Genomic DNA, 15,317 nt, shown 5'->3' with positions numbered 1-15,317 from the left:
CAGGAAAAATAAAAAAAAATCTCTGCATTTGTGTCGTTAGAGAGAACCCTGGTTCGTGCGACGTTGTCACAAACTGCACAAGGCACAATGGAAGTTTATCGCCATCTGATCTATAAAATTACTTGCAATTTGCTGATTATGAATGCAACAAAAGGAGCAAAGGCCGGCTCACATTGACTTGGAATACAATAACCACATGCAAGTGAGTCATGTTGTGGAAGCACAAACCACTTACAGTATAAAGTACAGGCCAAAAGTTTGGACATACCTTCTCATTTCAATGTGTTTTCTTTATTTCCATGACTATTTACATTGTAGATTGTCACTGAAGGCATCAAAACTATGACACCTGTGAAGTAGGGCTTGTCTCTGTGCGATATAGAAAATGACTATATAGTCACGCAGTTGCTTTTAGCTGCGGGCATTACACTACAGGCTCTTCTCACTCTTTCTTGTCTCTCTTTCTCACAGAGACTTAAAACAAGCGCACCTTCTTACATACGTCACATACGTATACGCCCTCGCGGAGCATAGAGGTAGCGGCATGGGTAACGTTAGCTGTGATGCTAGTGGTGCGGTGCGAGTGGTAATACGAGAGAGAGAGAGAAAGTGTGAATCTGGTAACAAATGAAGAAAGTAAATTCCCAAGAAAAACAGCAGGGGGTCCACAGTGTTTCCCATAAACTGCCAAGATACCTGTGGCGGTGGGGGCGTGGCTATGGGCGTGGTCACCATGACATCATCGAGTAATTTGCATAATTTACTACAATGATTTGATTTTCTCTAAAAAGGCTCAAAAAATGTATACTTACTAATTAATAATAACAGTTTTGTTTTAAACGTCCATCCATCCATCCATCCATCCATCCATCCATCCATCCATCCATCCATCCATTTTACAATATAATTACAACACTTTATGTACATATTTATATACAGATTTGAACAATAAGTTATCCACTGAAATATATTTATTAATTGTGGTTCTTACAAAAAATACATCTTATAAAATATAAAAGCTAAAATGTCTCAAAGCTCTGCCCCTTTAATTAGTGCATACTAAATAATGTAACTTTAGCCTACTACTACAACCATATTATTTACCAGCAACATAAAGTGAAACAGAGGCAGAGGTGTCCTGCCACAGTCAGTAACAAATAAACAGAAAACAGTAGTGGTGGTAGGTAGACACAGAGCTTCATCAAACATCTGATCCACTGAACAAAGAGCTCCAAAAATCTTGAACTTTAGACTGCCATCAGTTTTACTCCCTACACTTAACCATGTGTTTCCTACTGCCTGCAGACTTTGCACCCTTTGTTATATACACATGTTGTGTTTCTAATAAAAATACATTTAATAAAGTCAAATACAAATAAGGCAACAAGAGAAGTATCCTACACTTCTCTTTTGTAAAGTAAATCTGAACAGCCGATATGGGCATCTACATCAACTATATGATTTGCCTGAGAAGCTGGAGAGGACAAAAAAAAATAAAAAAAGGCTGCAAAGAAGACAGTTGTAGGTGGGATCGGTGTATTAGCAGCGGACTACAGCAACACAACCAGGAGGACTTTGTTGCATTTTTTTAATTTTAAAAAAAAATGTATTCATTTGTGGCGGACGTAATTCTTTCGTGGCGGGCCGCCACAAATAAATGAATGTGTGGGAAACCCTGGTCCATTGTCTGGCGGTGGTTTGGCTTCAAGCGGGAATATGTCGAACAGACAACCGTAATTTGTCAAGTGTGGGGCAAAAGCGTTGCTACAAAAAGCAGCATTACCGCTAATTTGTAGCATCACTTGAAAAGTCACCCGCTAGAGAATGAGGGCTTGAAACTCCGCATGTCAACATCTCCGTTCGGTGCCACACCAACAAAATGCCGAAGCAACCATTTCCACATCGACACCGTATGAAAAAAATAGTCAACAACAGAAGGAGATGACGTCCGCAGGAACTTACCACATAGCGAAGGACATACACTATTTGATTTCCTATTATGCAGCTCATTTTTATTTGACACTTATTGAAATATCTTGTGTGACATCATGCACAAAAGTGCACTTTATTTGTTTTAAATTATTGTAGTGGCGTTCTGTACAAAAAGTGCACTTTAATTTAGTGTTGTTTGGATATGTCATCTTAGTGACATCATGCACAAAAGTGCACTAATAGCTTGTTTTAAAATGTCTGACAATCTTGCACTTTCAGTTTTGGAAATGACATGAATGTTTGTGCCACTGCTTAATAACTGTTTCATAAATACACTTTTGCTAAATTGACTTAGTTGTGATTTCCCTCTCTGCATGAAAGTTTAAAATGAGCATATATTAATGCAGTATGAAGAAGAATGTTTTAATGTAGACACATAGAATCATCATACTGCTGTGATTATATGCATCAAGTGTTCATTCAAGGCTAAGGCAAAATATTGAGATATATATCGTGTATCGTCACATGGCCTAAAAATATTGAGATATTAATAAAAGGCCATATCGCCCAGCCCTAAAATACAGCAATAGCACCCGTAACTGAGACTGCGCCCTATGGTCGGGAAAATACGGTGCATAACTCCACATGTGTTCATTCATAGTTTTGATGTGACAATCTACAATGTAAATAGTCATGAAAATAAAGAAAACGTGTGTCCAAACTTTTGGCCTGTACTGTATGTCTCTGTAATTCCTTTGCAAACAAACTGTGATTATCCATCCATCCATTTTCTACCGCTTGTCCCATTCGGGGTCGCGGGGGTGCTGGAGCCTATCTCAGCTGCATTCAGGCGGTAGGCGGGATACACCCTGGACAAGTCGCCACCTCATCACAAGGCCAACACAGATAGACAACATTCACATTTACACACTAGGGACCATTTAGTGTTACCAATCAACTTATCCCCAGGTGCATGTCTTTGGAGGTGGGAGGAAGCCGGAGTACCCGGAGAGAACCCACGCAGTCACGGGGAGAACATGCAAACTCCACACAGAAAGATCCCGAGCGCAGGATCAAACCCAGGACGTTCGTATTGTGATATTATGTTATATTATGTTATATAGGCAGCACTGTGGAAGAGGGTTTAGTGCGTCTGCCTCACAATACGAACTGTGATTATATTAGGGCTGCAACTAACGATTAATTAGATAATCGATTAATCTGTCGATTATTACTTTGATTCATCGATTAATAATCGGATAAAAGAGACCAACTACATTTCTATCCTTTCCAGTATTTTATTGAAAAAAAAACAGCATACTGGCACCATACTTATTTTGATTATTGTTTCTCAGCTGTTTGTACATGTTGCAGTTTATAAATCAAGGTTTATTTAAAAAAAAAAAATATATATATATATATATATATTTAAAAAAAAAAAAAAAGCCTCTGCGCATGCGCATAGCATAGATCCAACGAATCGATGACTAAATTAATCGGCAACTATTTTTATAATCGATTTTAATCGATTAGTTGTTGCAGCCATAGATTATATCCATCCATTTTCTATCGCTTGTCCCTATGACAAGGATATTCCACTACAGTGGAACTTCGATTTACGAACCTCTGTGTATGCAAAGTTTTCGATGTACGAACTTTCCGATCAAGCCAAATATGCCTCTGTGACATTGTCCACACAGCTTAGCCTTCCACTTCACAGGGTCACGTATCAACACTCCAGCATGAGTGCCTTTTCTTGTTTTTTTTTTTGCCTTTTGACAAGTTTTGTCCATTTTGTTAACTTAATAAGAGTTCCAAAACCTCCCGGAAAGCAGGAGAGGACTGCCGTGGAGACTATTTGTACATCCATGGCATTCACAAGCATGACCACAGCACAGCAGAGTAAGTAATCACATCAAGATTTAATTGTGAAACCGGTCCTTTCGGGGAAAGAATGCCACAACAGAATTATATCACAGCAGAGGAAAAGACACTATCTCTTCTGTCATTGCAGAGTGGCCCCTCACTCTTCCAAAGCACAAACATGCAGATGTCCCCCTCCCTTCGCTCCCATAATTGTTGCAATATGGTTGTTGAAGTTAAGGATTTTTGTGATTGTTTGTGAGGACACCATAGTGACTTCTGTGTTTGTGCATATGTTGGCGGAGCAGAGCAAACAGCAGCTGGTTGTTGTTGTTGTTTTGACTTCTTGTGACACAGAACGTTGATCCATTATCTCCTTGTTACGTTTGTTTGATATACAGTACTGTTTATCACTTAATAGTGTGTTTAAAGTGTACAAATCTTCACTAAAATATGGACTTTTATCAATGTTGGAAACTATTATTTATATTTACATTGTTTCTTATGTGAACTCTGATTCACTATACAAACGTATCTATTTACAAACCATCTTCAAAAACCAATTAAGTTCGTAAATCGAGGTTCCACTGTAAATTATTTTGGGGGCCACATATCCAGAAAGCCAAGGACCGGGGGGCCGGACGTCTCCCTTTACTATTACCGTATATTTCGGACTATAAGGCGCACTTAAAATCCTTTAATTTTCTAGAAGCAATAATGTAATAATAATGTAATGATAAGTGTGATCGGTAGATGGCAGTCACACATAAGAGATACTTGTGGATTGCAAAACATTTTTGCCCAAAACGATGTTTCACTGAGAATAGAGAACATTAATTTTGGTCTGTTTATTTTGTCAGATTTACAGGAGCTGTTTTAAGGACCTTTTGCACAAATGTGAGTCTCTCTCTCTCACAAGATTTTTTAACTCAACTGGCAAGTCACCAATTGAAGTATAATTAAATAAGTTGAACTAATTTGATTGGATTTGATATATTTTTATTTCAAATATGCAAAAAAACAAGAGCAAGCCTGATCCAATACAGTGCTATAGCCTTAAAGGCCTACTGAAATGATTTTTTTTTATTTAAACGGGAATAGCAGATCCATTCTATGTGTCATACTTGATCATTTCGCAATATTGCCATATTTTTGCTGAAAGGATTTAGTAGAGAAAATTGACGATAAAGTTCGCAACTTTTGCTCGCTGATAAAAAAAAGCCTTGCCTGTACCGGAAGTAGCGTGACGCCACAGGAGCTAGTATTCCTCACAATTCCCCATTGTTTACAATGGAGCGAGAGAGATTCGGACCGAGAAAGTGATGATTACCCCATTAATTTGAGCGAGGATGAAAGATTCATAGATGAGGAACGTTACAGTGAAGGACTTGAGAGACAGTGATGGACGTATCTTTTTTCGCTCTGACCGTAACTTAGGTACAAGCTGGCTCATTGGATTCCACACTCTCCTTTTTTTATTGTGGATCACGGATTTGTATTTTAAACCACCTCGGATACTACATCCTCTTGAAAATGAGAGTCGAGAACGCGAAATGGACATTCAGTGCCTTTTATCTCCACGACAATACATCGGCGAAATGCTTAAGCTACGAGCTAACGTGATAGCATCGTGCTTTAACTGCATATAGAAACAAAAAAATAAAGCCCTGACTGGAAGGATAGATAGAAAATCAACAATACTATTAAACCGTGGACATGTAAATACACGGTTAATGCTTTTCAGGCTGGCGAAGGTTAACAATGCTGTGCTAACGACGCCATTGAAGCTAACTTAGCAACTTAGCAACGGGACCTCACAGAGCTATGCTAAAAACATTAGCTCTCCACCTACGCCAGCCAGCCCTCATCTACTCATCAACACCCGTGCTCACCTGCGTTCCAGCGATCGGCAGAAGGACGAAGGACTTCACCCGATGCGTTTGGCGGCCCGGAGACGTAGGAAGTCAAGGTGAGGTCGGCGGCTAGCGCGTCTGCTCTCCAACAAAGTCCTCCTGGTTGTGTTGCTGTAGTCCGCTGCTAATACACCGATCCCACCTACAACTGTCTTCTTTGCAGCCTTCATTGTTCATTAAACAAATTGCAAAAGATGTCCAGAATACTGTGGAATTATGAAATGAAAACAGAGCTTTTTGTATAGGATTCTACGGGTACCATAACTTCCGTTACTCGGACTTCGTCACGCGCATACGTCATCATACCGCGACGTTTCAGCCGGATATTTCCCGGGAAGTTTTAAAAGTCACTTTATAAGTTAACCCGGCCGTATTGGCATGTGTTGCAATGTTAAGATTTCATCATTGATATATAAACTATCAGACTGCGTGGTCGGTAGTAGTAGGTTTCAGTAGGCCTTTAACAGCCATTATAACAAAATGAAAACAATGGAGAATAAAAAACGGGAAAAAAATAAACAAAATGAGCAATGGACCTTTTTTTTTTTTTCTTTACATATTTGAAAAGGAGTGAGAAGAAGTTTACACTTATTTAATCCCACCCCTTTTCTTTAAATCATAAATTACTCTGAGCTACAACTACCTGTTCACTCTATGTACAAACTTAATGAACTTGTATATACATAAATTATAAATATATACATACATAAGCACACTACACACATACATAGCCACACCATTACCACTAGTGGTCATGGAAATGGCTGCATCTGAAGTAAACAAGCTACAGCAACATCTTAGTTACATAAATCCCATTGCAAAAAACAACTGCCAAAAAGGAGAAGACTGAAAGAAGTGCCTTGAGGAACGCCTCGATTATGTAAACCGCAAGTTTGGACACCAGTGTTCTATGTTTGCTAGTAAGGTTAAAATGTCAATGCGAGGCCGGTATGGTGTCAATATTTTGGTACATAATATGAATTTCAAAAAAAGGAAAAAAGATTTGGTGAGGATAAAAAATATAGGTGTAATCAAAGTAGTATCGACTAGATACGTTATGGTACTTGGTATCATTACAGTGGATGTCAGGTGTAGATCCACCCATGGCGTTTGTTTACATTGTGACGCCGGTGAGCTATTGTATCCTCCTACGGTGTGTAGTGACGCATGTTTAGCTATTCCTCGTCCTGCAGGGATGATACTTGTAAGAAACTTACTTCATTTGTCGCCATGGAGACGAGGATTAGTGATTTAGAAGTAGCTAAAACACTGCAGACTGCGGATGGATGTTCGCCGCTAACTAGATAGCCACGATGAAGGCTGTATGTCGCACGTTTGCACCAAGAAAAATTCCTAGTTTGTGAACCTGTTCTCAAACAATGGCAATAAAACTATTCTGATTCTGATTCTGATTCTGATTCTGATGTCTTAAAGCACCTCTTCCTGAGGGCGTATCAGTGTTATAACTTCACCTTTATCTTTACTTTTTAGGCCAAAATGCATCCGTTCTCCCTTTTCTGTCCACACACTTGCTTGTAAGTACTCTGTGATTGTTCGGTGCCGAACATGCTCCTCTGCTCGTAACACCAGCAATGTCAAAACGTGACGACGCGCCGTCATGCAGAGGAACCGGCACTTTTCAAACTGAGTAAAGTACCGTTTTTGATTCATTAGTACCGCGATACTATACTACCGTATTTTTCGGACTATAAATCGCAGTTTTTTTCATAGTTTGGCCGGAAGTGCGATTTATACTCCGGAGCGACTTATGTGTGAAATTATTAACATATTAGCGTAAAATATCAAATAATATTATTTAGCTCATTCACGTAAGAGACTAGACGTATAAGATTTCATGGGATTTAGCGATTAGGAGTGACAGATTGTTTGGTAAACGTATAGCATGTTCTATATGTTATAGTTATTTGAATGACTCTTACCATAATATGTTACGTTAACATACCAGGCACGTTCTCAGTTGGTTATTTATGCCTCATATAACGTACACTTATTCAGCCTGTTGTTCACTATTCTTTATTTATTTTAAATTGCCTTTCAAATGTCTATTCTTGGTGTTGGGTTTTATCAAATACATTTCCCCAAAAAATGCGACTTATACTCCAGTGCGACTTATATATGTTTTTTTACTTCTTTATTATGCATTTTCGCCCGGTGCGACTTATACTCCGGAGCGACTTATAGTCCGAAAAATACGGTCCAATACCAGTGTTTCCCATAAACTGCCAAGATACCTGTGGCGGGGGGCGTGGCTATGGGCGTGGTCACAATGACATCATCGAGTAATTTGCATAATTTACTACAATGATATGATTTTCTCTAAAAAGGCTCAAAAAATGTATACTTACTAATTAATAATAACAGTTTTGTTTTAAACGTCCATACATCTATCCATCCATCCATTTTACAATATAATTACAACACTTTATGTACATATTTATATACAGATTTGAACAATAAGTTATTCACTGAAATATATTTATTAATTGTGGTTCTTACAAAAAATACATCTTATAAAATATAAAAGCTAAACTGTCTCAAAGCTCTGCCCCTTTAATTAGTGCATACTAAATAATTTAACTTTAGCCTACTACTACAACCATATTATTTACCAGCAACATAAAGTGAAACAGAGGCAGAGGTGTCCTGCCACAATCAGTAACAAATAAACAGAAAACAGTAGTGGTCAAATACAAATAAGGCAACAAGAGAAGTATCCTACCCTTCTCTTTTGTAAAGTAAATCTGAACAGCCCATATGGGCATCTACATCAACTATATGATTTGCCTGAGAAGCTGGACAGGACAAAAAAAATAAAAAATAAAGTTGTTTTTTTTATTTTTATTTGTGGCGGACGTAATTATTTCGTGGCGGGCCGCCACAAATAAATGAATGTGTGGGAAACACTGGATACCTAGGTGCCTATCCCGGGGCCGTCAGAGGAGTAGCCCTGTTCTATGAGGAATCAGAGTATAGTTGACAAACGAATTACTTCAACAGACGGAAGGAGACTGATGTGTCCGAGGTGACATGCAGACCGAGTGTAAAATGGACAGTCAAGAGACTGACAACATCAATGAGCAAGCGATTGTAAAAATTGCCGTCCATCGACTTACAGCAATGCCCGTGCTCTTAAGCAAACATATGCTACTTACTAAGCAGCAACACTAAATGGGTGATCAGGGATTGGCTGTATTGATTGTTGTTTAAAACATGTTTGCTGACAGTATCCCCAGGTAAACACATAAAAGCCGGTAGATCCACAGTGCTGAAGCGTAAGAGGGACGCAAAGGCCCGATGATCAGCTGTGATGAAACCTCATGTTTGAAAAGGCATATTAACAGCTGTCTCGAATGACAGGCTTGTGGGTTGAGATGATAGTCAATCAATACAAAATGTGCTCAAAACTGGTCCGCTTGAGCGTAAAACCAAAAAAAAATCAGTGTGCCCAGTCACGTTGTCTACCGTAATTACAAAGTATCGAGCATGCAGCCTCTCTTGAGGAAATCCTTTCACATAAACAGCACAGAGTGGTGGCAGACAGAGGCAGTAGACAGGAGACACCTCTAAAGATGCTACAGAGTTCCTGCTCATTTTGCTCAAATGATTTGAAAAAGTCTCCCAAGCACAGGCCCCAAATTCACTGAAGAGGATTATTTGTACAAAAAATTGTGCACCAATGAATGGCAACTAAAGTCTTGTTCCTCTGGCTAAATAAGTACTTCAAACTAATAGCCAGTAGGGCTGCAAAACATATCGAAATACTCAAAATGTTTTAAAATAATTTTACTTAATCTGCATGATAAACGTTGCCATTTTAGTCAAAGAGCTAAACTGCACTGTTCGCATGACGGCCGACAATTCTCACTCTCCTAGTACCCCAGCAATATCATTCAACAAGTTTGAAGGAGAAGCATCACATGCATAAATGTATTGTGGAATGAGCGAGCGAGCCATTATTTTTGACATAATGGATTGTTCCCAGTCTTTCTCGTTGTTTCCATTTAAATCTCCCGTCAAGTGTTCTTCCAGGAACTTTCCACAAAAGGCAGAGAAACCATTGGGAGTTCCTCTAAAAGCAGACACTTAAAAGTAGGGCAACTCAAAAACATTTTTATTTATTCAGATTCTAAATAGATTCATAAATTTGGAGAATCAATTTAAAAAAATTATATATTTTTTGGCAAATGTTATTTTATTTTTTGAATCGGAATGCTTACATTTACTTACATCTCCTCGTCCTTTTTTTTGGATAGATAATAAAAAATATTAAAAAAAGATTGATATTGCCTGATATAACACACTTAGCTATAGCAAACAGCCCTAAATATTAGGCTATTTTTTAAGTTAATTTAAATAATGCAAGCCTTGATTAATCATGATTAATCCAAATTCCAAAAGTAGGAATAACTTGATTTAAAAAATATTCTAGTATTTTCGCAATGTGCCGCAGGCCAGTAATACATTAGCAGTGGGCCACTGTATACATTACAAATTGTCCAAGGAAAATGCATATATTTACTGTGTATGAAAATTCATTTATGCAGGGAAATATTCTATATTTTTATTCATGGCCCTCGGCCTATTTTCATATTGTACTCTCGGCAACTTGTATGAATAAATAAACACAATAAACAACAAAATGGGGGAAAATAGAGCAAAGAGATACAATGCAAAGAGAAACTTACAGGATGTTGATACTAATTAAAAAGCAGGGGTGTCAAACTCGTTTTGAGGGAGGTCCACATGCCAGTTATGGCTGCCATCAGAGGGTCGCTTCTAACAGCCAATAATAGATGAATTTGCCTCTGCATTTGATGGTCATTTATATTTTTTGCGTACACTGTGAAAAAACAATCTGTGGATTTTACAGTAGAAAACTGGCAACTGAGTCATCAGAATTTTACTGTAAAATATACAGTGTTTTTTTAAACAACATATTACAGTAAATGGAAAAACAACATCACTGATTTGTACGGAAAAAGCTGCCAGCTTAGTCGTCAGAATTTTACTGTAAACTTTTTGTGGCTTATACAAAATATGATTGTAAAAACAGTAAGACTGTTTTCTAAAAATTCTGACAACTGAGCTACCAGTTTTTACCGTAAAAATGTAGTCCAGTTTTCCCCACTTACAGTAACACACCTTAAAAACAAAAATCATAGATTTCACGGTAAAAAAACTGGTAGGTTAGTCGACAGAATTTTACCGTAAAAAAAACAGTTGTAGTTTTTTCAATGTACAGTATTATTCTGCACAAAAAACGTAAATTTGACCATAAATTATATTGTCATTGTTACAGTGTACAACTGATGTATAACTTCCTTTAAATAGTAAATGGGTTATACTTGTGTACCGCTTTTTTACCTTCAAGGTACTCAAAGCGCTTTGACACCATTTCCACATTCACACACACATACACTGATGGCCGGAGCTGCCATGCAAGGCACTAACCACGACCCATCAGGAGCAAGGGTGAAGTGTCTTGATTCCCGGGCGTAGCCACCGCTGCTGCCCACTGCTACCCTCACCTCCCAGGGGGTGAACAAGGGGATGGGTCGGATGCAGAGGACACATTTCACCACACCTAGCATGTGTGTGACAATCATTGGTACTTTAATTTAATTACAATTTTAATTTTACATTGAGCAAACAACATCAAAGTGTTACAGTGTATTAAAAAAAAAAAAAAAGATAATAAAAATAAATCCATCCATCCATCCATTTTCTACCGCTTGTCCCGTTCGGGGTCGCGGGGGTGCTGGAGCCTATCTCAGCTGCATTCGGGCGGAAGGCGGGATACACCCTGGACAAGTCGCCACATCATCACAGGGCCAACACAGATAGACAGACAACATTCACACACTAGGCCCAATTTAGTGTTGCCAATCAACCTATCCCCAGGTGCATGTCTTTGGAGGTGGGAAGAAGCCGGAGTACCCGTAGGGAACCCACGCCGTCACGGGGAGAACATGCAAACTCCGCACAAAAAGATTCCGAGCGCAGGATCGAACCCAGGACTACTCAGGACCTTCGTATTGTGAGAAACATGCACTAACCCCTTTATCACCGTGCTGCCCATAAAAATAAATACAAATAAAAACTAGAACTAGCACGCATGTATCTAAAAAAAGGCTTTTTTAAAAAGAAGGGTTTTTAAGCCTTTATTAAAAGCATCCACAGTCTGTGGTGCCCTCAGGTGGTCAGGGAGAGCGTTCCACAAACTGGGAGCGGCGGAGCAGAAAGCCCGGTCTCCCATTGTTCGTAGCTTTGTCCTCGGAGGTTGGAGGAGGTTAGCCTGTCCGGAACGGAGTAGGTCCATACTTGCCAACCCTCCCGATTTTTCCGGGAGACTCCCGAATTTCAGTGCCCCTCCCAATAATCTCCCGGGGCAACCATTCTCCCGGACAACAATATTGAGGGAGTGCCATCACGGCACTGCCTTTAGCGTCCGCTTTTTCTCCATACAAACAGCGTGCCGGCCCAGTCACATGTAGTATGCTGCCTCTACACACACACGTAAGTGACTGCAAGACATACTTGGTCAACAGTCGTACAGGTCACACTGAGGGTGACCGTATAAACAACTTTAACACTGTTACAAATATGCGCCACACTGTGAACCCACACCAAACAAGAATGACAAACACATTTCGGGAGAACATCCGCACCGTGACACAACATAAACACAACAGAACAAATACCCAGAATCCCTTGCAGCCCTAACTCTTCCGGGCTACAATATACACCCCCCGCTATCACCAAACCCTGCCCCCCCCCCCCAACCCTTCCCCCTCACACCTCAACACCACCCTCCCCCCCACCCCCATCTCCTGAATTCGGAGGTCTCAAGGTTGGCAAGTATGAGTAGGTCAGACCACTGAGTATTATTATTTATCCCGCGGGCTGGATAAATCCTGTTCGCGGGCCTGAGCCGTACAAAATTTCTCTACAGAATCTCCTCTCTGGTCAATAAAAGCACCTTGAAGATTCTAGCGGGAACTCTCGTTCAACCCTTTTTCGACTACGCATGCACCTCCTGGTACCCCAGCACCTCCAAAACCCTCAAATCTAGACTCCAAACATCCCAGAACAAGCTAGTCAGATTACTTCTAGACCTCCACCCCAGATCACACCTCACTCCAACCCACTTCTACAAAGTGGGTTGGAGTGGAGGAGGACAGAGTAAAACAACTTGCACTGAGCCTAGTGTATAAAATCCGCTACACCTCCCTGATACCGAAGTACATGTCAAACTACTTCCTTAACGTAAGAAGGACAGCTCCAGACTGGAGAAACTGATCAGGCGGGCCGGTTCTACGATCGGAATAAAACTGGACTCACTGGTGACGGTGGCAGAGAAGAGGACTGTGGAAAAACTAGTGAGCATCCTGGATGATGCCAGTCACCCTCTGCATACCGTTATCAGTAGCCAGAGGAGCATATATGTAATATTTTTCTATTTTGTCTCCATTTATACCCCCATTATTTACTTTTTACAATTTTGTACACTGCTGCTGGAATTTAAATTTTCCTGAGGGAACTCTCCTGAAGGAATCAATAAAGTACTATCTATCTATCTATCTAAATGACCGCCATAACCACAACACCAGGGGGAGCTCCACTAACCACGTTAAACCCAGATTCCGATCTAACAAAAGGTCGTAACTCATTCTCCTTCTATGCCACATCAATGTGGAATGCACTCCCAACAGGTGTAAAAGAAAGAGCATCTCTATCCTCCTTCAAAACCGCACTAAGACAACACCTCCAGGCAACCTCAACCCTAGACTAACACCCTCCCCCTTCCACATCCCACCTCCCCGGATTGTAAATAACCAAATGTAAATAATCAAATGTATGTACTTGTTCTTATGCTTTCTGAACTCACTATGTTCACTGCTCGCTATACATATCCTACCAAGTCAGACTTACACTGCTACAATGTCCATTTCTCTGATGATGCAATTGTTGATGACTGAAGTGCTGATATCAACCAAACCCTCCTCATCCCACCCCCCGGATTGTAAATATTGTCAATAATTCAATGTATATACTCTGATGATTAACTTGTGTGATGACTGTATTATGATGATAGTATATATTTGTACCATGAATTGATTAACGTGGACCCCGACTTAACCCTGTAACACCCCTTGTTGTAAAATTACAACGTTACCTTTAACCATCCTAAAAAACAATCCGTTATATTTTATTATTTTTTTTTAATCACATTTACATAGTCATTGGGTCCTATTTTCCAGTCTCACATTTGTTTATAAGTCACGCCTTCTGGCCATGAACTCACACGACCTCTCAAGGTTTCCTTCAAACAACATCGATTTGTTTAATTGGACTGGATTCATCAGATTCAAGTAAGTAAAATGTATTGTATATATTTTTTGGTTATTACAATGTCTAGAACATGTACATATGTAGTTATTGTGGAACAGATGCATCCAATTTCATTTAGAGCTTGTTATATAATTGTTGCAATTATACGACACTGGGTGAATGTGGCAGTCAAAATGCAGTGGGCTCAAGCAGGTTGTATTGTAAATTAACCCTTAGTTGTTCAGACAATGTGAGTACAAATACAGAAATTCTGCTCCCATCAAAAAGCCCAATGTTGCAATATTACAACATTTCTCTAAAAACATACATAAACATTTTTTTTAAACTATTCAATTTCTGCATCAAATGCCTTCTACAACATCTAAAAGATCAATTTTTTAAAATTTTTTTTAGGTTTTTCTATATTTGGGTCTTACAGGGTTAAACAAGTTGAAAAACTTATTGGGGTGTTACCATTTAGTGGTCAATTGTATGGAATATGTACTGTACTGTGCAATCTACTAATAAAAGTTCCAATCAATCAATCAATACGTTTGACACCCCTGGACTACACCTTATAATCACATCCTCAAGCTTGAGTTCTGCCACTTGTTTGACTGGCCGGCAAGTTGCTAGCCATTACAAAACATGCACGCCGACAGCTTTGTGGCAACTTAAAAAGTGAAAAGGAAGACATTTCAGAGTGCGGTTATTAAGGGCGTGTGGTCGGTGCTGCTCGCCGCCCAAACAAGACGAGAGCCCGCTCACCTGCTGGGAAGTGCGACGGTGGAAGTCACTCATTATCCGAACATGACTTTATTCTGCGGCCAGCTAACTGCAGCGCCAATATATCCCAAGATCATGGTATTAGCGGTGTAATCCCGGGTGCTGGGCCACTTATAGCGTCCTGGCAACACCGTGACTGAGCGGCGTCCTTCCGCTGCCATGACAGGCGCTATGCGCTATGTGCTATGTGCTATGTGCTAGGTGCTGTGTTTACCTGCGCGGCTAACGCCTAGCTAGCACTTAGCACACACACAAGCCCGGACAAAAAGTCTCCAGCACACGTCGGTCGTCGCTTACCTCGGCGAACATCGTTCCGAAGGCCCCCCGGTCAACCCCGCCGCATGGTACCGGGCGAACGGGTGTGCTTCCCTGGCGGTTTTAAAAGCGGCGGTATATCCAATCTCCGTAGCTGCTATCGAGCGTCGCCATGTTGGCGAGGTTTACGTCTCCAGAGCCCCGTTAGTGGACCGC

The 15,317-nt window shown here is 40.1% G+C and overlaps 1 protein-coding gene across 1 annotated transcript in view; it reads right to left on the bottom strand.

Moving 5' to 3' along the window:
* The window catches only part of snx13 (sorting nexin 13), a 92,302-nt gene extending 77,266 nt beyond the window's left edge, over window positions 1-15,036 (bottom strand). The window contains 1 exon segment of the mRNA XM_062029489.1: window positions 14,829-15,036. Within this exon segment, the coding sequence (XP_061885473.1) occupies window positions 14,829-14,861 (33 nt within the window). The 5' untranslated portion in view covers window positions 14,862-15,036.
* Between the last annotated feature and the right edge of the window lie 281 nt (window positions 15,037-15,317).

The sequence above is a fragment of the Entelurus aequoreus genome, linkage group LG20 (assembly GCF_033978785.1).
Source record: "Entelurus aequoreus isolate RoL-2023_Sb linkage group LG20, RoL_Eaeq_v1.1, whole genome shotgun sequence".
In the NCBI taxonomy this organism is placed as follows: domain Eukaryota; kingdom Metazoa; phylum Chordata; class Actinopteri; order Syngnathiformes; family Syngnathidae; genus Entelurus; species Entelurus aequoreus.
The sequence above is the reverse complement of the archived record's forward strand: the minus strand, read 5'-3'. Positions and strand labels throughout refer to the sequence as shown.